The 24,909-nt window shown below is 37.9% G+C and overlaps 1 protein-coding gene across 4 annotated transcripts in view; it reads right to left on the bottom strand.

The window, feature by feature from the left end:
• The window catches only part of PTPN4 (protein tyrosine phosphatase non-receptor type 4), a 220,546-nt gene that overhangs the window by 124,048 nt on the left and 71,589 nt on the right, over nucleotides 1-24,909 (bottom strand). For all 4 annotated transcript variants that reach the window (XM_006169570.1, XM_006169571.1, XM_014584589.1 and 1 more), the window contains exon 3: nucleotides 2,046-2,153. In XM_006169570.1, the coding sequence (XP_006169632.1) occupies nucleotides 2,046-2,153 (108 nt within the window). The remainder of the gene's footprint in view (nucleotides 1-2,045; nucleotides 2,154-24,909) is intronic.

Raw genomic sequence — 24,909 nt, 5'->3', positions numbered from 1 at the left:
GAGAAGGGATTGCGGCGTGACCATCCCCCCTGGGGGGTGATTTCTCGCTTTCTGTCTCTATGTCTCTCTGTCTGTCTGGTGATTGCACGCGCCCTATAGTGAAAACCTCTCCAAAACAAAAAGAAGTGTAGAATCTAAAGCCAGGTTATGGTTAGACAGTCTGACCTCTGGGACTTAGCAAGATAATCTAAGCATCATCTGTCTTTTTTTCTCAGTGCCGCCCATAGTGGGGTGTAGCAGATACTTTTTTGGTTTTTGGAAGATAATATACCTTCCTGGGAAAGGACGCATTATTGACATTTCTACTCACCCCCATTTTTATATGGGTTTATTTATGAGGAAATAACAGTATTCACACTAGGCCCTTGGAGAAGCTCAAGTAGTCTGGTGAAGGCATCAAAATATTAGGAAAGCTTGTTTTAATTTTGGCTCAATATAAAAACATTTATTTTCACTGAGAGGAGCTGGCCCATGGTGGTTTTTATTTTGTTGTTGTTGTTTTTTAATCCACATCATCCTCATATTTTCCCACAGGTAGCCTTTTACAAAGTTAGTCAAAAAACAAACCAAAAATAACAAGAAATTAAGTACTGAATACTTCATATTTACTTCCCACTAACATGCATTCAGAGACCTTGGATTCCAAACATTAAGAGAAAGGGACCTTTTCTCATAATGTTACTTGCACTGTAGCCATTCTGTAAATATAGCCTTATCAATGAATTCCTAAAACATTAATCCAGAGAACCAATCCTTCAGCCTTGCAATTCTTCCAGTCTATATAAAATATTTCCTAAAAAAGAGATTCTCTTATACTAATCAAAAGGATATTATATTTTAAAATAAAAGTCACTGAATAACCACATGAATTTACAAAGAATATAACCAGAATTTCCAAGTACAAGCTTCATTTAGATTACAAGTTATACTTCTTTACTGCATTTCATAATGCTTAATTGTCAAACACCTATTATTTATCACAAACTTTTTTCTTCTCTCTCTCTTTTTTTTTTTTTGGAGAGGTTTTTGCTATAGGGTGCATGCGTTCGCCAGAAAGACAGAGAGAGAGAGAGATAGAAAGCGAGAAACCAGCCCCCAAAGGGGATGGCCATGCCACAATCCCTTCTCCTCCATTCTCCTCTCGGGATCTTGGGCATGCATGCATACGCACCTGGCGTGAGTGTAAGCCACCGGGTCTGGGACTTGAACTGCGGTCAGCTACATGAGAGTTCAGCAATATAGCCATTTGCTAACTGCTGGTCCCTATCACAAGCTTTTTTCTATTGCTGTGATATTATCTTCCCAAACAAAAGACTCATGATTGCAATTATTGAAGAATAAGTAAGGATCCAAGTAACTTAATGCCAAAATTTTGCAACTCTGAAATTTAATCTCTATCTGATTTAGTAGAGTCTCTCTTAAATATTCCCATTTGGAAAATTTACACCGGACATACTAAGAATTTTAGCTAGAAAGAGCTCTTCTTGAATACCACAAATATGAACTGCAGGCCCAACCATGGTGATGGAGAAGGGAGGGTGCCACAATACAATACTGGAACCACATTGAAAACCTGGGTTTGTAGATCTTGAGTCTACTGTGAAACTGCTGGGCATGTGTATGGGTGACCAGTGGGAAAGATCACAACATCTTCCCCTCTCTTTCATGAAAGAAGGTAAAACAAACTTTAAAAAATTTCCATTTTAGTGCAAACTAATTTATGTAAGTCTCAAGATAGTTTATTCTTTATATCTAGTTTTCTGAGTAAAGAAGCATGAGGTAGATTTACTTTTCAGGTGTCTGAGACACATAATGAATCTGGCTCTGGATTTATAGGCTGAGTTATAACTATGAAAACCTTAAAGACAATAACTTCCAACAGATTAAAATATCAAGAAAAGAGGAACAAAGTCATAAGAATTACTTCTATTCAAATCAAATTTTAAAATACTCACTGAATCAATAAACATTAAAAATGAAAAAGGACATTACATTATAAACAGGGAGGAAAACTACAATGAAAATGAATAGCAGTTTAAACTTACTGGGTTATCTGTAGAATCATCAGCCAACTGTAAACCAAAATAGTCTCGCTCAGTCAAATCAAGATGCTTGAAGACTATATCCAACAAAACTTGCCCTTGATCATGTTTCTGGAAGAAAGATAAAATGAAATAAGTTTTGATAGTCTATATACTCTATGCTTTTAAGCTGTTTGATCTTTTGTCTTCTATTTCTTTTTAAAAAATTACTTCATTTTTTATTATTTTAAATTTTACTATATGGCACATGTGCTCACCAGAGAGAGACAGAGAGAAAAAGTGAGAAAACAAGTCTCCAGGGCCAAGACTCACCAGGTCCAGGACTCAACTGTGATTGGCCATGATATAGTCCAGCGCCCTAACCTCCATGCCATCTGCTGGTTTGTCGCCTTCTATTAATTTGACAACTGCTTCCATACCACTGACTTAGTTCACAATAAAGATTTAATATGAGACACAATTTTTTTAAAGGCTTTCCTATAGGATATGTGTGCTCAAAGGAGAGGGGGAGGGAGGGAGGGAGAGAAAGCAATAGATCACTTCTGCCAGGTAAGATGCCATGCCACAACTCCACCTCCTCCACCTCCTCCTTAGAGTTTGGGCAGGTATGCACACATGCCCAGCATCATTTGCAAGCTACCGAGTCCAGGACTAGAACTGTGGTCAGTCATGTGGGAATGTAACATCTTAACCACCATGCTACCCACTGGCCCCAACATAGAAGTTTACAAAAAAATCTAATCATAGACAAACTGATTCAAAGAGTACATAATAAATATGAAGATATAAAGAACCACTTGCAAGCCCCTTCTACTGTCAGGCTACTTTATTTAATATTGTTGCCACATTAACTCACATATATATCCAAGCCATTTTTCTTATGCCTTTTATTCTTATGTTTACATCATTAAAGTAATATTTTTTTATCAAATACAATTTAAAATAAAAGTTTTCTGTAAAATAAGTATGAAGTATTGCCCCCCCCCAAAAAAAAAGAGAGAAATAAAGACGGTAAAAATTTCTAGTGGGCCAGCTGGTGGTATGGTGGTTAAGGTGAAAAGATTCTACATGGCCTACTGCATGGTTCCAGTCCCGGACCAGGTGGCTTGGGAAATACACCAAGCATGTGTACATGTGTGCCCATGCCCCATAAAGGGTGCTTTCTCATTTTCCCTCTCTCACTCCATCTCTTGAGTCCTAGACCTGGAGGCTTGAAAGTCACATCAGGCATGTGTGTGTGTGTGTGTGTGTGTGTGTGTGTGTGTATGCCCAAAATCCCAGGAGGAGAATGGAGGAGAAAGAAATGAGGAGTGGCCATCCCCCAAGAGCACCCCCACATTTTCTCTCTAGTGAGTGCACACATCCTATAGCAAAAATAGCTCTAAAGACTAAATAAATAAAATACTATTGCTGCTAACACTACAGACAGATATTATCTGTTGGGAAAGCAATTTAGAAATATTAAGAAATAACACTATTGGGACCAGCAGTTAGCGTAATGGCTATGTCACTGGATTCTCAAGTAGTCGACTGCGATTCGAGTCCCGGACCCAGTGGCTTAAACTCACGCCGGGCACGTGTGCGTGCGTGCCCAAGATTCCGAGAGGAGAATGGAGGAGAAGGGATTGCGGCGTGGCCATCCCCTTGGGGGGTGATTTCTCGCTTTCTGTCTGTCTGTCTGTCTGGCAAGCGCACACACCCTATAGCAAAAACCTCTCCAAAAAAAAAAAAAAAAAGAAATAACACTATTGACTACTTTTGGCATCTTAACCTGGGTAGCATACTAAAACAAATATTGGGGAAAACAGTTACTTTTACTAATATGTTCACTGGGGTTGTTGTTTACATAAGACACATATTTTTAAAAATGGTATAAATAGTGGGGTATGTTACCACTCATTTTTCTTCTAATTGGCTGTTTCAGTTTGGAAACTTCCAGCTACAAGCTCAGAATCCACACTCAGAGTTGGAACAATAAGGGCATATTTTTTCATATAATGAGAAGTATAGGGGCACAACAGATTCCAGAGCTAACTATTTCAATATATTTTCAGACATAATAAAGGACCAGGTTTCTTTCCATCTCCCTCATTGGCATTCCAAGTGTTGTATTTGTGGGCCTTTAAGAAAAGATGGTTACAGCAATTCTAAGATTCATACCCATATATAATAATCTTCAAAAGAAAAACATTGCTTGTCAAGTTACTTTAAAAAGAACTTCCCGATGGTAAACCACAGAATACTTGGTAGGCAGAGCTAAGTTGAAAAGGTTCATGTGTGAACCATGTGCTGGGTGCTTGCTTTTCAATAGTTGGAGTAGTTGACATGTAAATATTTTCTCAAAATATTTAAAACCAAGAAAAAAAAAAAGGAGCTTCCCTTTACATCTTATTGGATAGAAAAGGGACAAATGGTTATTTGCAAAACTCAATAAGGGCAGGGAACCAGCAGTTAGCGTAATGGCTATGTCGCTGGACTCCCATGTAGTCGACCGCGGTTCGTGTCCCGGACCCGGTGGCTTAAAACTCACGCCAGGCGCGTGTGCGTGCGTGCCCAAGATCCCGAGAGGAAAATGGAGGAGAAGGGATTGCGGCGTGACCATCCCCCCTGGGGGGTGATTTCTCGCTTTCTGTCTCTATGTCTCTCTCTGTCTGTCTGGCGAGCGCACGCGCCCTACAGTGAAAATCTCTCAAAAAAAAAAAAAAAACTCAATAAGGGCAAAAGTATGTGGTTCAAATAGTGCTTCTCAGTGTTGGTACCCATTTGAATCACCTGCAATTTGTTTTTTATACTGATGCAACCCACCTCCCTTGTCTCTCTCATTCTGATTACATTTGGTCTGAGGAGCAGACCAAGTAAGTATTAGTCTTTTTAAAAAGCTAAGGTGAGAGCCAGGAAGCAGTTAAGGTGGCTGGATCCCACATGGCTGACAACATAGTTCAAGTCTCAGACCTGGCAGCTTGAGATAAATGCTGGGCATATGTATATGTGCGCCCACCCAAAATCCAGAAAGGAGAATGGAGAAGGGATTGAGAGTGGTCATCCCCTCTAGGGGGAGATGATTTCTCACTCCCCCACCTGCTCTCTTGTCTCTAGCTAGCAAGAGCACATGTTAAATAGCGAACACATACATACACAAGCTTAAGGTGAGTCAAATGTACTCTTCTAGGGGCAAAATGGAGTAGACTGATTTCTCACCATACCTACAATTAAATGTACTTAAAAACTCTGATTGGGACCAGCAGTTAGTGTAATGGCTATGTCGCTGGACTCCCATGTAGTCGACTGCGGTTCACGTCCCAGACCTGGTGGCTTAAAACTCACACCGGGCACGTGTGCGTGTGTGCCCAAGATCCCAAGAGGAGAAAGGAGGAGAAGGGATTGCGGCATGGCCATCTCCCCTGGGGGGTGATTTCTTGCTTTCAATCTCTCTCTCTGGTGAGCACACGCACGCAAACTATATAAAAACTCTCAAAAAAAAAAAAAAAAAAAAAAAAACCCTGATCATGCTACCTGCAGGTGGCATAGTGGTTAAAGTGCTGGACTCCAACATGGCCAACCACTGTTTGAGTCCTGGACCCAGGGGCTTGAAAATCACATTGGGTGTGTGTACACATGTGCCAAAATTCCAAGAGGAGAATGGAGTAGAAGGAATTGTGCCATGATCATCTCCCTGGGGAGTGATTTCTCACTTTTTCCCTTGTCCTCTCTCTCTCTCTCTCTCTAGAGAGCACATGCACTGTATGGAAAAAAAAAAAATCTAAACAAACAAACAAACCCCAAACCCTGAATATACTGAAACAAAAATAACAAAACAAACAAACAAAACTCTAGAGGGTAGAAAGAAAGCAGAGGTTTGACTTCAGATCTTGAGTTTTCTTTTTTATGAGGCAAAATTCACAGAATATAAAACTAATCATTTTAAAGTATGCAAATAATTGGTATTTAGGACATTCATAATGTCGTGCAAATATCACCTCTTATCTAGTTCCAAAACATTTTTATTACGCCAAAAGGAATCTCATACCCATTAAGTAGGCTCCATTTTCCCCTTCCAACAGCCCTGCCAATTACTGATCTGCTTTCTGTCTCTAAGGACTTACCTATTTTGGGCATCTCAGATAAATGTAATCACACAATATGTGTTTTAATTACATCCATCTTCTTTTATTTAGCATAATGTTTCCATGGTACATATATACTGTAACACATATTGGCACTTCATTTCTTTTTAAGGCTGAGTAATATTCCATTACATGGATTTATCACGTTTTGCTCATCAATTGATTGCCTTTTCACTGTTTCTACCTTTTGGCTGTTGTGAATACACTGCCATGAACACTGACAAGACAGACTACATACTGGCTCATAAAATAAAACTTACCAAATTAAAAAATAACTGCAGTCATACAGTGTACTCTGTGACCATAAAGAAATAAAAATCAGAATCAATAAAAGAAAAAAAAATCGGAAATCAAACAGCAATTTTTAAATTAAAAAAAGAAAAGGACAAATGATGAAAGGAAATAAACAGCACATTGAACTAAAATAAAACTAAATATATAAAAATTTGTGGGGTGCAGCCAAAGCAGTACTGGAAGGAAAATTTACAGACCTAAATGCTTACATTAGAAAAAGGGAAAGTCTCAAATCAATAGTCCAAATTCCACCCAAAGAAAACTAGAAAAAGAGCAAAATAAACCAAAGGATTAGCATGAGGAGCCTTCCTAAAGTTCATGGAAAAAATAGGATTAATGCACAAGTTGCTAACTGTTAGAAAGTCGGACAGAGTTGATATTAAAGAAAAATGCTAGGGGGCAGTAGTAGTTAGGATGGTTGGATCCTACCTGACCAACTGCATGGTTCCAGTTCAGAACCTGGCAGTTAGAAAAAAACATGCCAGGTATGTGTGCATGCATGTCCCAAATCTCTATAGGAGAATGGAGAAAAAGGGACTGCAGAGGGGGATGCTTTATCTGCCATGGGGGATGCTTTCTCACTTCCATTTTTTTCTCTGTCTCTCTCAGGTGAATGAACACCTCCAGCAAATTAGGAAAAAAAAAATTGATATACAGTTCACTTTACACCTTTTCTTTAGTTTTATATGCTTACAATCTTCTATAGTCAACCGCTGCTCCCATGATTCTTGCATCTGTTTTAGACCTTACTGTGCAGTTACAATTTACCTATCTCCTCCTGTAATATTCTTCCTCCACCGCACTGAAACCCTATTGAGGGTCATGGCTTTGTCTTATGCAGTATTATGTCTCTGCTTCTAGCTGGAACCATGTCTGGAACAGAGCAGGTACTTGGCAAATGTGTGTTGAATAAGTGCTCAGTTGAATAATAAAACATAGCTAAAAAAAATTCAAAACAATACAATAAGGTCATATGCACTCTTTGAATTGCTCAACATTTTCTCTCTTACCCTGCTTAAAATCTACTAATGATTTTAAAGATTTCAAAATTTTAAAAAGAGAACTCATTAATTTGAAGGTTTACTAAGCCACTATTATTTGGTAGACCCCACATTAGGATCTGATGCACACCTCCTTCCTTAGAATAGAAATGCAATGGGATTGATCAAAAAACAAAACGATACACAATGAAGCTCCACCATTGTTAAACTGTGACCTTAGGCAATTTTCTTAATGTTTCTCAGTTTAAATCTACTCTTCTGTAAAACAGATTAAAATTAATGTGAAGAATAAATAATCATATATGTTGTAAATTCTAACAAATTATAATTGATACTGAGATTGGTTTGCTTAAGTTATGAGAGAAGACATTTTCATGAACTAACATGGTATGAAAATGATTCACTGCTATGAAGTTCCAACAATCTCCTCTTGTGGATGTCATACTAAATTCAATTAAAATTGGTTCCCTCAAACACTGGTGTTGGAAGATGGTGTGTCTTCCAAAGGTTCCTCTTTTGGTCTTTGTAGGTGGAGCTGTCCCTCAAAAGTTCATGTGTTGAAACTTGGTTGATTACAGAAAAACTTACTCCTTCTATGGTGTCCCAGAGTGGGCCCTTGGGTGTGAAAGTCATTACTGCAGGGCCCCCATAACTGAGTTCTGGTACGTACATAAGGAGAGGAAATTACAAACTAGAACAGGAGAAAACTATGGACAGCTATTCTGCTCAAAATCATCCATCATTGGGGCAAGCAGATGGTTGAGGCACTGGGCTCCCACATGCCCAACTGTGGTTTTAGTCCTGGACCTGACGGCTTGAAAATCATGGCAGGTGTGTGTGTGTGTGTGTATGTCCAAAATCCTCTCACTCCCCCACCTCTGTCTATGGTGATGGCATGCACCTTATGGGAAAAACCTTAAAAAAAAGATCCTCTATCATGTTGTAGCCTCACCAGAAGTTGGATCTTTGACCCCAAACCATGAACCAAATAAACTTTAATTTCCTTATAAATTCACCCCATTGCAGGTATTTCTGTAAACAACGAAACAATAAACTAAGAAAATCAACTCATTTTAAATATAACAGCTAAGATATGAAAGAAATGACAGCAAGCTTATGGCCCTCTTAACCAATTTTTCAAGCAGTAGTGTTATTTTAACACTATTTATTGTGTTAATCCTAACTCTGTGGTAAAGGCCTATGATTAATTACTTTAGAAAGCGGCTGAATAAGGAGTATGGTAATGGAATAGAAAAAATAGACAAATGTCACACAGGTAAAAGAAATATAAACTGTGTAAATTCACATAAGCTTGTTAGAGATGAGAATGTGTAATTTTCTAAGATATTTAAAAATGTATATCCCTTTAACCTAGCAATTGCAACGTTAGTACAGAGAAATGCATACACACACACACACACACATTATGGCCTTTGCTGCACTATGTGTAATAATAGCAAAACACATGCATTCAATGGAATATTCTGTAATAAAAAAGGTAAAATACTGATGTAGAGCATGCCCAAAAAGAGTAAGTGAAAAAAATCCAGTTACTGAAAGAGGTAAGTAGTCTGAGTCCAATCTAAACAACAAATTTATGTATCTTTGTATAAGCAAAGAAAATATTGTGAGAATATACAAGTTTATTACAGTAGAAAACTAAAATGAGCAAGCACAAGGATTTTTACTTTACATTTTATACTTTTCCACTATTGTTTATGAGAGTATGAAAAGAAGTATATATTCAAAGATTATTTTTAAAGTCCCAATTGAAACCTAATTCCTTCTACTGGTCTGAATTAGCCGGCCCTCTTTATTTATTTATTTTTTAAAGGGGGTAGGGGGAGGTTGACTTTAGCCTTTTTTAAAAATTTATTCCAAAGAAAGACTCAGCTGTAACATTTTGCATCTTGTTGTCTTGTTTTGTACAATGAGTAATGATTATAATAAATATGTAAGTTGGAACCTGTGGAGACAACTGTTTACCAAATAACTGATGGATTTGTATTTAAACCTATTTGTGTGTAAAATAGCTGAATCTGCATTTAGTCCCAACAGTCAATGCTATTATCAATGTGTAGGCCTATCCTTTTTTCTAGTTGTTCTGTGTTCTCTTACTTCTGTATGTCTCTTTTTAGCTTTCCTGGTATTATTAGACCCTGAAAAGCCGGTTTCATTTTGGTGAACTCTTTCAGCATTTGTTTATCTGGGAATTATTTGATTTCTCCTCTCCATCTGAAGGATAATCTTGCTGTGAATAGTACTCTTGACTGAAACTGCTTTCCTTTCAGAGTTTTAAACATCTTCCCATTCTTCCCTTGCCTGCATTGTTTCACGTGAGAGAGACAATGTTAGAATAATGGAATAACCTTTCTAAGTAATGTGGCACTTCTCTAGCCCTTTCTAGAATGTTGTCTTTGTGTCTGATTTTTAACAATTTGGCTATGATACCAAATATGATACCAACTTGGCTATGATACCTATAAATGCAGCTATTCGGCTGTTTAATGGTATTTAGGGTTTCTTGTATATTGTTCTCATTTCTAATGGTTATTCTTGTGTCCTTTTGGGTTGCTTCAACTAAATTGGAGGCTTTGTCTTCAAAGTTAGAGACTCTTTCTTCTGCATGATCTAACCCACTGTTGACACTTTTAAGGGAGGTTTTGAATTCTTGCATCAGATTCTTTATTCTAGAAATTCTGTTCAATTATTTTTCAGTTTGTCTCTCTTTATGAAGTTCCTCCTTCAAGTCACAGAAGAATTTTTTCATATCTTGGAATTGGTTCTTTGTTTTCTCTTTTTTTTTTCTTTGTTTTCTCTTGTATCTTGCTGACTGCTGTTACGATGAACATTCTGAATTATTTTTCTGACAATTCTGCAGTCTCTTATGTTTTATCCATCATTGGTAAGGAGTTACGATCCTCTGAGGGGGGAGGTTATTTCCTCCAATTTCTTGGGGGTCTGCTTTGATTTTTAGTCTTTGGTGGTATACTTACTTCTTCCTGCTTCATCAAAATATTTTTGTATCTCTGTGCTCCTGCCCATTTTTGTGATATGTGTAAGCTCTGTGCCAATTTCGCTCCTTTACTGTGGGTCAGAGTGTGGGATCCATAGTAGGAGTTTAGGACTCAGGTGTCAGATAGGAGTTTTTCTCCTTTTACTGCTAAGGGAGTCATGGGGAAAGAATCCTTCAGTCTCCTATATTCAGGTGTTTTGTTCTTGGTATACCTAAACCCAGCTTCTCCCAATGTGGATGGAGGTGACAGGTAGAATGTAAGGTGGTAGAATACTCCGCGTGGTACACTGGTAGGCTACAGTCCGCACAGGACTGTTCCCCCACAGCAGGCTGGGCGGAGTCCCAGCTGATGAACTCAAGTCAAGCTGCTTGGCTTGGGCCTGCCTGCTGGTCCTGGATGGGAAAGGGGCAGAAGAGCATCAGCAAATGTAGGGCAGTAGCTGCTACTGTCTACCTCTGGGATTGCAGGTCTCCCTGTTGTACTTTCTATCTCTGGGACCTTCCTCCCTTCCTTCCTTTTTCTTCTTTCTTCCTTCCTTCCTTCCTTCCTTCCTTCCTTCCTTCCTTCCTTCCTTCCTTCCTTCTTTCCTTCTATTTCTTTTTACAGAGACTTTTGCTACAGGGCATGTGTGCTTGCTGGAGAGACACAGAGATAGAAAGCAAGAAATCACCCCTTGGGGGGTAGGGCTGGCCACGCCACAATCCCTCCTCCTCCATTCTCCTCTTGGGATATTGGGCATGCAAGCACACACATCCAGCGTAAGTGTTAAGCCGCCAGGTCCAGAATTTGAACTGTGGTCAACTACAAGAAGTTCAGCAACATAACAATTACACTATCTGCTGGTCCCACAAATTGGTTCATGAAGGCTGGAGAGCTCCTCCTTCCCACAGCAAGATGGGCAGGGTTCCCTGATGAGCTCAAGCTAAGCAGCTTGGCTGGGGCCTGCCTGTTGGTCCTTCTATCTCTAGGACTGCAGGATCTCCCTATTGTTTCTTCTTTCTCTGGGACTATAGGAATTGATTCTTGAAGACTGGAGGTGGTAGGTGGGAATTACTGCTGATAAACTCAAATCAAGTTGCTTAGCTTGAGCCTGCTTGTTCATCCAGGATGGGAAAGGGGCAGAATGGAGTCAGAAAATGCAGGGCAGCAGCTCCTACCTTGTATCTCTGGAACTGCAGGGTTTCCCTGTTGCTTCTGCTTTCTCTGGCTATTTAATTTTTTAAAGGATTTTTGTCATAGGGCACATGTGCTCATTGGATAGAGACAGAGAAACAGAGAGAGGGAAAGTGAAAAATCTTCCTACAGGAGGATGGCCATCTGCAATCCCTTCTCCTCCATTTTTTGGGGATTTGGGGCATGCACACACAGGTGCCTGGTATGATTTTCTAGCTGCAAACCATGGTCAGCCATGTGGAAATCTACTGTCTTAACCACTAGGGCACCCACTGGCACCTGCAATTTTATTTTTATTCTCCTATTTTAAATGCAAAGTAAACAAGAAACTACATATATTTTAAAAGTGCTACTTCTCGTGTCTACCAGAAAAAAATTAAACTATATGATTTTAAAGTATTTATTGGACAAAGCCAGGATTTATTAAATTATGAGTTTGAAAGTTTGATCTTCATATCACTCTCTTTATAAGATTCTAAAAACTGTCTAGGAAGTGAAATACAAAAATTATTAGCACTATAACTTTCTTTTGACAGTGAGAGAAATACAACATGTCTGGACCAGTAGATAGCATAATGGTTATGTCACTGGACTCCCATGTAGTTGGTCATGGTTTGAGTCCCGCACCCAGTTGCTTAAAACTTACACTGGGCGTGTGTGTGTGTGCGCGCGCACGCGCACGCATGTGCAGATGCACCCAAAATCTCTTAGGGAGACCAGGAGAGGAGAGGAGAGGAGAGGAGGGATTGCAGCATGGCTATTCCTCCTGAGGGGTGATTTCTTGCTTCTGTCTCTCTGGCAAGCACGTATGCCCAATAGCAAAAACCTCATGGGTATTGTGTTAGAGAAAGGCACTTGCAGGGAGGACAGGGGAAAGAAAACTAATTAAAACAAGTAATTTAATTATGATAAGGGAACCAAAGAAAGGTATCCCATAATTCATTTAAAGGGTTAGGAAAACCCTCCTGGAATACAGGAGTTTTAGGTTACAAAAGAAGAATGATTAAAAAGGTGGCTAAGTTGGGACCAGCAGTTAGCGTAATGGCTATGTCGCTGGACTCCCATGTAGTTGACCGTGGTTCGAGTCCCGGACCCTGTGGCTTAAACTCGCGCCGGGTGCGTGTGCGTGCGTGCCCAAGATCCCGAGAGGAGAATGGAGGAGAAGGGATTGCGGCACGGCCATCCACCCTGGGAGGTGATTTCTCGCTTTCTAGCTCTCTGTCTCTCTCTGTCTGGTGAGCACACGCACCCTATAGCAAAAACCTCTTCAAAAAAAAAAAAAATGTGGCTAAGTTTAGAGGCCAGTATTCCAAGCACAGAGAATACATACATAAGATGACCAAGACAAAAGGATGCACCAAACTTCAAGAAATGGAGATCAACAGAAATGGGGGACCACAGCCAGATCGTTTATGGCTTTCTACAATGAAACGCAGATGTTAAGAACAAAGAAAGATCAACGAAAAGGTTACTATAGTAGAAGTGCCGTGTTGTGCACCTGCAATCACAGCTATTCAGGGGATTAAGGCAGGGGGGTCATGAGTTCAATGCCACCCTGAACAACATACCAAGACCTTTCAGATCCAGCTTAGGTGGCATGGTCATTACCATAGTGAACTGCAATGCTGGAAGCCATATGTCTGATTGTGGGCTCAGAACACAGGCCCAACCAAACTGAAACATTCTAAGCATGCACACATGTGCCTGAAATTTTTCTGGAGGGCTCAAGGGAAGTGATCTATCTCATCAGCATGATAAGATCCTGTCAAGGATGCTTTTCTCTCTTCCCTTCTCTCATGCATGCACATTAACTCTCTATCATAAATAAAATGAATAAACTTACGGGGCAGCAGGTGGCATGGTGGTATAAAGGCAGTGGACTCCCATGTGGCCAATCATGGTTCAATTCCCAGACCCAGAGGCTTGAAAATCATGCTGGGTACATGTATATGTGTGATCAAAATCTTAATAGGAGAATGGAAGAGAAAGAACTGTGGCATGGCAAACTCCACCCTGAGTGTGTGTGTGTGTGTGTGTGTGTGTGTGCATGAGAGAGAGAGAGAGAGAGAGAGAGAGAGAGAGATTTCTCACATTCCCTCTTTCTCTCTGGTGAGCACGTGTGCCCTATGGCAAAAAAACTAAAAAATAATAATAATAAAAATAAATGAATTAATTAAATTTTACAAAGGGGAGAGAAACTACTGTAGTAATATCAACAAGGAAAACGGAAGCCTAAACTAGAGTGGGAGCAGAGGATAAAGCTAAATTAATGTATTTAAGAGGCAGAATTGGCCTAAAGGTAACTGATCATCTGCAAGGATGATGCCCATATTTCTGGATTTGTCAGTCAAATGCGTTATTTGGTAGTGCCACTCACTGATATAAGAAACAATGCAACCCATGAGAAAAATTTGGTTTCAAAAATCTAGCATTGTGTATGCCTATGATTCAACCGATAGAGGAAGAGTAGGATACAAATGTAAAAACATACACACACACACACATACACACACACACACACACCTTCCATCTCCCATTCTATTATATCCCTTTACCTTCATTTTCTTCCTGATACTTCTACTATCAAATATATGAGGGGACTTCAGAAAGTATGTGGGGAAATGGAATTAAAGTACCAGTTTACTCTGGTGGGAAATAGTTCTGAAATCCATTCATGATTTCATAATATGCATTTTCCTTGAACTTTTTAAAGACTCTCTTATGTGTGCATTTTTATGTGAACCAAAGTAGAAAATAAGTTCCACAAAGGCAGTCTTATTATCTATCAGATTCCTGTAATCCAGAACACTGCCAAACATACTTTAGTCACTCATAGATGTTGGTTAAATTAATTAGCAATGAATGAATAATGAACTATTCAAGCAAAGAGAAATACAGGTTTACAAATCATCGATCTAATAACTGAGGCCAAGAAGCAGATGATATTTATTGCCTAGGGTCAGAGCAAAGAATAAGAAAATAGCTGATGGAGTATTCTGACATGTGTCAAAATTCTCAGCAGGTTGTAAAAGAAAGCAATCAATAAGTATTTGGCGAGTTGAGTGAGTAAATGATAAAATAGCATATAAAAACAATTTTAAAGTTTCTGTGGGTTTTAATCCCTTTGCAGGGATTGCCAATCCTCAGATCTTATTTGACAAGAGGACCAATTAGAGAATGAGGCATTTGAGAGGATATCTAAAGTTCAAGGGATAAATAATACATCTACAGAAACACTAACTTACTGGTAACTATTCATCTAAACTGAAGAGACCGTCCCTGACAAAATTTACTTAGCTTTATTAATAGAACTCAAAGTCAATAATAAGTGCCAAGCGAAACCAAGATTCTTGTTAGCAGGACAAAAGTAAAGAGAGAAGTGTTAAACAAAGTTATAGGATAGACTAAGTACCAGCTATGAAGACCTACAGCAGGGGAAAATACTTTGGAAGGTAGTATGGCATGATGAAAATGCTAAATACTCAGGCTGAGTCCTTATTTCATTAGTCAGTATACAGTCTTGGGTGAATGTTTCCTTCCATTTAGTCCAGTTTCAGCAACCCTGTGAGAAAGATTATTCAGCAGTTTCAGAACTAAGCTGCAGACTGCCCAGAGTTCAGTGAGTATATCACTGAAGAAATGTCCTAGTTACTGTAACTCATATATGTATATATAATCATGTGCAGCAAACAGGTTTGTGCACATATTCCGACAAGAAACAAGAGGATTCCATATTTGCAAACGTTTGGAAACAACTAGACTAGACGATCTCTGAGGTCCCTTTGTCTCTAAAACTCCATATTTCTAAAGATGCCCTCCTGAAGTTTAAAAGGACAAACTTATAAGATCAAACAGAATTAGGCAGGGTAGTAAGTCTGATAAGCTGTAGGAAAAAGTTCCCTCCATAATTTTAGCCCAATGTCATGTAATGATTTAATGAAGTGACTAAAATCCTTCAGACCATTCTAAGAGTTTAGACCTCACTGGATGAAGAACATAGTATTGAAACAGATCTTCACTGAGGGATTAGGGAGAGGAGAGAATAACAAGAGACAACATAAACTTTAAGAGACAATGTACATACATTGCTTTGGATAAGAAATGCTTACATATTAATTTAAATTAGTAAGTAAAACTAGTAAGTAGGATAATTTAGGAGCCAGCAGGTGGCATGGTGGTTAAGGGCACTTAACCGGACTTCCACATGGCTGACCATGGTTTGAGTCCCAGACCTGGCAGCTTGCTCGCTCATGTGTACGTGTGCTCCCCCCCCTGCCCCCGCCCCAGGCAAATTGAAACATAAAAAAAGTAAGTAAGTAAGGATATGGTGGTTAAGGGCACTTAACCGGACTTCCACATGGCTGACCATGGTTTGAGTCCCAGACCTGGCAGCTTGCTCGCTCATGTGTACGTGTGCTCCCCCCCTGCCCCCGCCCCAGGCAAATTGAAACATAAAAAAAGTAAGTAAGTAAGGATAATTTAATATCTAGTATTGATTTAAGTGGCAATAGATTATCTATTATGCCCCGAACTCACTTAGAAAACCAGAAAAAGGAAAACCAAATATTATGGTACTCCAAATATACAGTATGGATTCTATAGTTGAAAAACAAAAAATATTTTTTATACAGAAACCAGTAGAAAATTTCTATACAGAAGAGCCCCAAGAAGTTAGAGTTATGGCTAATGAAATTAATAATATTAACAACAAGAGTAACTCACACTTCTTAAATACCTATTATTGCCAGACACTGTTAAGTGTACATTTACTGGCTTATTTAATCATCAAAACAATCCTATCAGGTAGATACTATTAAGACTCTTCATGATCATGGTGTTTCCCCTGAGGCACAGGGAGAACACACAGACTTTTAGAAAACCATGTAAGGAGTAAGTGGCAGCGCTTACACTCTACTTCAGGTTACACGGCTTCAGAGTCCATGTTTAAGTCACTACGCAATACTTTACAACTATTTTGTCTCTGCCAACAATGAAAGACTATTTATATTTAGTTTTCCCATCTGAAAGGAAAATTATTTGGGCTGACAATACACAATTGCTTTGTATAACCTATTTTAAAATATCCAACTTCCTTTTCTAACAATATGGCAGACCAGATAATCTAAAAGGTCTCTGCAACAAAATACCTAGGCATGCAGGATAAAATGTAATAAATGTTCTTTTAATTGTCTAGTTAAGCTGAAAAGAAATCTCTAGCATGAAGAAAGAAACAGAAGTTGGGTGTAAACTGTGCTAGGGCTGCCATGGAAGAGCATTTTAAAAAAAAAATTTGGTTCTATCACATAAAAGTGGGACAGTATGCGGGCCCTGGACCCAAGTAAAGTGAAACATTGAATTGAAGACTATCCCACTGAAAGTCAGAACTCTACATGGCAACATTCTCAATGAAAGGTAGACCAGGTGGAAAAAAATCTTATCACCAGCCCAGGGTGAAAACAGTTTTCCTACCTCTACCTCCTACATAGATGAAAAAAGAAGTCTCTCCTGAAAATTCATAACCATGAAACTACCCTTACATGGGTCTGAATTTTGACTTTACACTATCTACTGTTTATAGAACCACAAAGGCAAAACCGATTTAAAAAAAAATTAAGGTAAAAACAAAACACCTGCTACCACCAACCACATACAAAAGACTCACAGATAATTTTTTTGAAAGATTTCTTTATTTCATTTTATTTATTCATTAATTTATTTTAATTTGACCAGAGAGAGAAACTGAGAAAGTAAGCTACCAGGTCTGGGACTCGAACTGTGGTTGGCCATGTGGGAGTGTCTAGCACCTTAGCCACTTGCTGGTCCAAATTCCCAGATTCTTATCAATCTTACAGCTACAATTTGATTTCTGGGACCAGCAGATGGAGTAATGGTTATGCTGCTAGACTCCATGTAGCCGACTGCGGTTCGAATCCTGGACCTGGCAACTTAAAATTCACGCAGGGCGTGTGTACGTGCGTGTCAAAATTCCCAAGGGGAGAGTAGAAGAGAAGGGGTTGTGGTGTGGTCATCCCCCCTGGGAGGTGATTTCTTGCTTTCTGTCTCTCTGTCTCTCCAGTGAGTGTACACACCCTATAGGAAAAATCTCAAATAAAAAAAGATTTGATCTCTACTATATATACGCCGTACTTCAAATAAAAATTTATTCTGCCCCACATGCATCAAAATCCTCAATGAAATACTAATTTACACTTAATTAGCTAGGAAAATGAACAATTAAGTGGTCCAATGGGAACTTGTGTAGTGTTGATACAAGCAAAACTAGCAAAATTTACCTTATATATTACAAGTCCCCTACTTCAAAATTAGTACCTGAAATATTCTTTCTCACTTTGTTCTCCTTTAAAAACTGACCCCAACTAGATCTTTTTCCATAGAGACATAAAAGATTTCTGAGTTGGGTTGTCAATTTAATCATCCTTATCTATCCAGTGTGTGATTAGGAAACAAATGTGTGTGGATGAGGGTGTAGTTAGGCATGCATAAAACAAAACAAAACAACAACAACAACAAATTCTTGACTCAACTTTTGGAAAAGAAATTGCTAACTGAATAAAAACTACACCTAATAAAATATTATTTAAAATTAATTTATTCATCAAGAAATTTAGAGCACAGTTTGTCAACCAACTTTTGCACTATTGGCATTTCTTTTTTTTTCCTTTTGTAATTGAGATTTATTGGTTGCGTCAAGGATCAGCACAGACATTTCAATTTGTACCCAATTCTTAACATACGTACCCCAAATTATAAAAGCCAAGGATCATGATTCTTTTTAAGTTATCCCAGTGACATTCCAGCTTCAAATTTGTAGGCAAATTTTCCTTGGGAGGATATCAAGAACCACTGTCTTCAAATGTTGAAAGCTGTTACATAAGTCTCACCAAATCACAACTTAGTATCATACACTATATACTCAAGCTTCCGATCTTTCACATTAACAAAGTTATTAGGAAAACTGGACTACCATGACCAAAGATGTTATGGAGTGCACACAATTCTGACAGGGAGAGCAACAAACAAAAAGTGGTTTCTTTAGGAAACAATACTACTAAAAAACATAACAAGTAATTTAAAATATTCAAGACACATTAAGTGCATGGCTGTGACTCCAAACTGCTATTTAATATGCTTTGTATCTAGGATATAAAAACTACCCACCTGCCCCCACCTATGGAATATTACGCTGACACACAATATTCAAAGCCTCCTATAAGACAATATCCCACTATTTTCTGGTTGTACTGAAAAATAAACAACCAGTAAATGACTTTGCCTCTTAAAAAAAGCATTTACACTTAAAAAATGGGTTGAGGTGGGATTCTCTGGCATTATTTTCCAGATAATTCTGTTGTGGAAGGAGGGAGCTGTCCTCTACATTGTAGGAAGTTTAGCAGCATCCTTGGCTTTTACCCACTAGATGCCAAGAGCACATACCACCCAATTGTGACAACCAAAACTGTTTCCAGTCATTGCCAAAAATCCCTGAGAGCTGAGGGTGAAAGAGGAGTGGTTGCAAAATCTGCCCCACTTGAGAATCACTGCTTTAGAGGTATGATTATAGTTCCAGATAGGAGCTCTAAATCTCTTGTTAAAAACTACCCTTGTAAAAGTACAGATTAATTTCTCATTCAGCTTTAGAAAACTATCAACAGAAAAACCTACTTGGAAAATGAAGAGAACAATAAGTATAACACAGCTGGAATTTGATATGGATTCTGATTCTGTCCTATTTGGTATAGTCAATGAACAACAGGAAAGCGAGCTCTATAAATAACAGCTAATTATAGAATATTAAGGCAAACAGTCTCCATCTCTCCCAACTGTGTTTCTCTGTAAGGCCAGAAACTATATACATCAGAAACATAAACATCATACTCATTGAAAATATACATTCCTGGGTTCCAACACAGACCTATGAGATTGAGGTCTGGAGGTAGTAATATGAACTTCTAATAAGTCTTCCTTTAAAAGTGACAATTATACATTTATATTCACAAAAATAAAAGAAAAACATCAAATACAGACTACTGGTCTCTAGTCTTTCATGGCTATAACTTAATTTAATTAAGTCTAAACTTGTGTCACTGATCACAGACACAGAAATGGAACAGAAGATCATCAAAATGAAAGTAGATGGTGTGAGAGATAAAAAACACCAGTTGGAAGGGCGAAAGGCTAGACTGTAGTCTCAGCTCTACTACTTACTTGGCGTGTTGCTATGGGCAAGTCTCAAAATCCATGTTTGATTTCCTCTATCCTTAAAAAAAACCACATTTGACTTACTATATTTTTATTCATAAGAAAAACAAAAAACAAATAGGAAAGCTGTGGAAATCATAAAACACTAACATGAAAGATTAGTATTACTGAATAGATATTAATACAAATCTATAACTGAGTAGAGAGTCACATTTCAGTATAATTATCCTAGGCAACATTAATTTGGGTATAGCAAACAAGCTGTTTCTACAGAAACACATCCTAAATATATTTAAAACCATTAAAAATAAAAAATATTCACAGGGTATCTATGGTAAGCAAGTTGAAAGAGAGAATATATTGACAAACAAGAGAATTTCTATAGGTGAGAAGATGAGAGAAGTTATTCAACTGTTACTTTATAGAAACAAGTATGTGCACAGGAAAAATCATACACAACCAAAAAATGTTGCTTTGCTTTAATATAGCTTTAAAATGTTAGTACCTAATGCCTTACATAATGATACAAGTCAAATCACCAAAAAGAAAAAAATAGTCTTAAATGGATACCTAAAAATAGAGCTCCAAAATACAAGAGATGAAACTGATATAACTAAAAGAGACAAATGCAAAATTATACTTTAAGGCTTTTCTCTCGATAATTGATTGAGCAAAGTAAAAAGAAAATTAGAAAGGTAATAAAAACACTATCAACTAACTTAACCTAATTGCTATTTCCAGAACTCTCCACACAAAAGAACAAAGTATGAGCATTCTTTTTAAGTGCTTATGGAATATTCACCAAGATATGTCATATTCTGAACCATATTCTGAACCACAGAACAGATATCATCAAATTTCAAAAACTGACATCAGAGAAGTATGTTCTCTAACCATAATGGAATTAAAATAGAAATCAGTAAGAGAAAGATATCTGAAAAATCCTCAACTATTTGGAAATCACACAACACACAGTTAAATAACCTGTAAGACAAAGAGGAAGTTTTAAGACACTGTTTTAGGGCCGGCCAGGTGACATGGTTGTTAAGATATCTGGCTAGATCCCACATGGCTCACTTTGTGGTTTGAGTCCCCACACCCAGCAGCTTGAAAAACATGCTGGCCATGTGTGCATGTGTGTTCACAATTCTGAGAGGAGAATGGAGAAGGGATTGTGGCATGGTCAACCCCCCTTCGGGGATGCTTTTTTACTTTCCCTCTCTCCTTTTCTCTTTCTCTCTCTCTCTGTCTCTGTCACTCTCTGGCAAGCACACAGACTCTATACCAAAAACAAAAACAAAACAAAACAAAAAACAAAGAAACCATCTGAACAAAATAAGTATGAAAAGAACATATCACATTTTGTATAACTAAATCAACGCCTGGAGAAATATTTATAATAGGAAATGCTTATATTAGAACAAAAAAAGATCAAACCAATAACCTATGCTTTTACTTTGAAAAAAATTTTTAAAGAGCAAATTAATCCAAATAAAGGAGAAAATATTAGAAATAGAAATTAATGAAACTGAGAGATAAAGAACTGAGAAAATTCAGTGAAACAAAAGCTGATTATTTGTTAAGATCGATGAAACTGGCAACCTACTTACCCAGAGTGAAAAAAAAGAGAGTGAATACTCGAATTACCAATAGCAGAAATGAATGCGAATTTATCAACATAGACCCTACAGATAATAAAGGAACACTACAAACAACTCGATGCCCATAAAAAGTTGGCAATTTAGATGAAATGGACCAATCCCTTAAAAGATACAAATTACCAAAACACACTAAAGAAAAAAAAGGATCTCCACCAGTCCTACATCTGTTAAAATTGAGTATGTTGTTAAAGACCTTTTAACAGGATGCCAGAGGATGGAACAGAAGTAAAACATGATGCTATACAAGGTTGACCCAAATGGAAGGGTTCTAGGTTCACAACTGAAGACCCCACCCAACTCCACCCATATCTGGGACTGACTGAAGCTGAGGGTGGATCGTGGTGTCAAGAACCTGTAGGGAATGCTGTACCTCTGTATTAATATCTCTTTTTCTAAACAAAAGAAGATATTTCAACAACAAGAACAACAACAAAAAACAAATTCTACCAAAAATTTAAGGAAGAAATAAATAATAGCTAATTATTGAATACCAATGAAGCCAAAGCAGTCTGCTTCTCTCCCAATTGTGTTTCTCTGTAAGACCAGAAACAAAGAACATCAGAATCATCTTATGTACTCACTGAAAATGTACACTTTTAGGTCCCAACACACACTTATGAAATCGAAGTCTACACAATTCTATACAATCTCTTCCAGAAAATAAAAAAGAAATATTTCCTATCATTTTATGATATACATTAACTTGATTATCAAAAATCAGACAAAAATACACTAAAACATTATAAGAAAATAAAACTACATACCAACATTCCCAGGTAAACACAAATATCATCACACAATATTAGCAAATAAAATCCAGCAAAATATAAAAAGGGTAATAAAATATCACGATTAAGTAGTGTTTAGTCCGGGAATGCAAAGCTGGCTCAACAATCAAAAGCTGATCACTGCAATTCACTTTATTGATAGACTAAATAAGAAAAGTCAATGATCTTAAATTCATGAAATTCAACAATCATTCAACCATTCATGATTTAAAAAAAAAAAAAAAGCTGATAAACTAAGCATAGAACAGAACTTCCTTAGGCTGATAAAAGGAATCTATAGATACCTACAGCTATCATCACGGTCAACAGTAAAAGATTAACTGCTTTCTCCCTAAACTGGGAACACGGCAAAAATGTCCATTCTTATCACTCCTATTCATCAATTTTTGCAGTCAGTGCAATAGGACTAGAAAATGAAACAAAGGACATAGAGACTGTACCAGCTTAGAGGCACGGTAGAAGATGAGGCTCAAAAAAAAAAAAAAAAAAAAAAAGCTGGATTCATATGAAAGGCTATAAGTTCAATAATTACCCAGTGGACCTATACACACTAGGCGAATGTACCCATCACCCTCGCTGGCTAGAAGGCTGAAGGTGAAGGGAATTACAACATAAGATCCTGTTGAAGGTGCTGTTTTTTCTTTTTTGTTATTCTCATTATATTGGGTCATCAGAAAAGTCATGATGCATTATTTTTATGTGTGTCTATGCAAAAATATGTCATGACTTCTCCAATGACCCAATAGAAAGAAAGAAACTTGAGGCAGGCAGGTGGTATGGTGGTTAAGGGCGCTGGACTCCCACATGGCCAACCACAGTTCAAGCCCCATGATGGCCTGCTAGCTTGCTTTCTCTCTCTCTGTCTCTGTCTCTCACTGGTCAAATTAAAATAAATTTTAAAAGTTAAATAAAATAATTCTAAAGAAAATATGTTTTTAAAAAAGGAAAGAAACTTAAAAACTAAAAAATTAGAAAAAAGATCTGTATTTTCAAATAACATGTTTGTCTAAGTATAAAGTCTCATGGAATCTACAAAAGAAAAGCTCTTAAAACTGATAAACAAATTTAGTAAATCACTGGTTATAGAGTCAATATACAAAGTTAAATAAATTTCTATATACCAGCAATGAGTACTTGGATATCTAAATTTTTAAAAATATTACTATATACAATAACGATGACAAAAATAACTTTTTTTTTTAAAGAGAGATTTTTGCTATAGGGTGTATGCACTCATTGGAGAGACAGAGACAGAAAGCAAGAAATCACCCCCCAGGGAGATAGCCAGGCTGCAATCCCTTTTCCTCCATCTCCTCTTGGGATTTTTGGTACACATACACACACGCCTAGCGTTGAGTTTTAGGCCTTCAGGTCCAGGACTTGAACCATGGTCGACTATGTGGGAGTTTAGCGATGCAACCATTATGCCATCCACTGGTCCCAGTATTAATCTTAATATCTGTCCAAAATCTATGAAGTGTACACTAGAAAACACTAATAATAAAATCAAAGAATAATATATATTATATTCCCTTTTTTTTTGGTAGAGGTTTTTACTATAGGTCGTGTGCGCTCACAAGACAGAGACAAAGAGACAGAAAGCGGTAAGTCATCCCCCAGGGGGATGGCCATGCCACAATCCCTTCTCCTCCATTGTTCCTCTTGGGATCTTGGGCATGCATGCACACACGCCCGACATGAGTTTAAGCCAACCAGGTCTGGGACTTGAACCACGGTCGACTACATAAGAGCCCAGTGACATAGCCACTATGCCAACTGCTGGTCCCAATATATTATATTCTGAAATATGTGCAAGTACTTCAAAAGGTCTGTGGAAGAAATGGAATTAAACTGAGTTTATTTTGGTGCAAAAACCTTAAAATCTATGCATAGTTTTTTTGTTCACTTGCCAGTAAACTTTCTGAAGACACCCCAAGTATAAGGAAAGGTACCAAAGTAGACAAAGCAGTTTTGGGGAAAAAAAAAAAGTGGTGGCTCACACTACCTACTTTCAAGACAATATAAAGTGAGAGTAATCAAGACAGTGCTTTGTGGTTTTTAAAACTACAGATTCATGAAACAGAACAGAAAAGTCAGAAAGGAATCCACATAAATATGGTCAATGAATTTCTGACACAGGTGAAAGACAAAGAATAGTTGTTTCAATAAAGAGTAGCAGAGGGAACCAGCAGTTAGCATAATGGCTATGTCACTGGACTCCCACGTAGTCGACCGCGGTTCACGGTGGCTTAAAATTCACACCGGGCGCGTGTGCGTGCATGCCCAGGATCCCGAGAGGAGAATGGAGGAGAAGGGATTGCGGTGTGACCATCCCCCTGGGGGGTGATTTCTCGCTTTCTTTCTCTATGTCTCTCTCTGTCTGGCAAGCGCACGCGCCCTATAGCGAAAAAACCTCTCCAAAATAAATTAATAAATAAAAAGTAGCAGAATAATTGGACATCTATACACAAAACAACAACAAAAAACCACAATCTACAACTTATGCCAGAAGTCATCAAAATATGGCTCAAAGGTCAAATCTAGCCTCTTTTTTTTTTTTTTTTTTTTTTTGTGGGTTTTTCTTTAGTG

The sequence above is a fragment of the Tupaia chinensis genome, unplaced genomic scaffold (assembly GCF_000334495.1).
Source record: "Tupaia chinensis unplaced genomic scaffold, TupChi_1.0 Scaffold147282_1, whole genome shotgun sequence".
Taxonomy (NCBI): Eukaryota; Metazoa; Chordata; class Mammalia; order Scandentia; family Tupaiidae; genus Tupaia; species Tupaia belangeri.
Note: the sequence above shows the minus strand (reverse complement) of the source record. Positions and strands in the feature narration are given on the sequence as shown.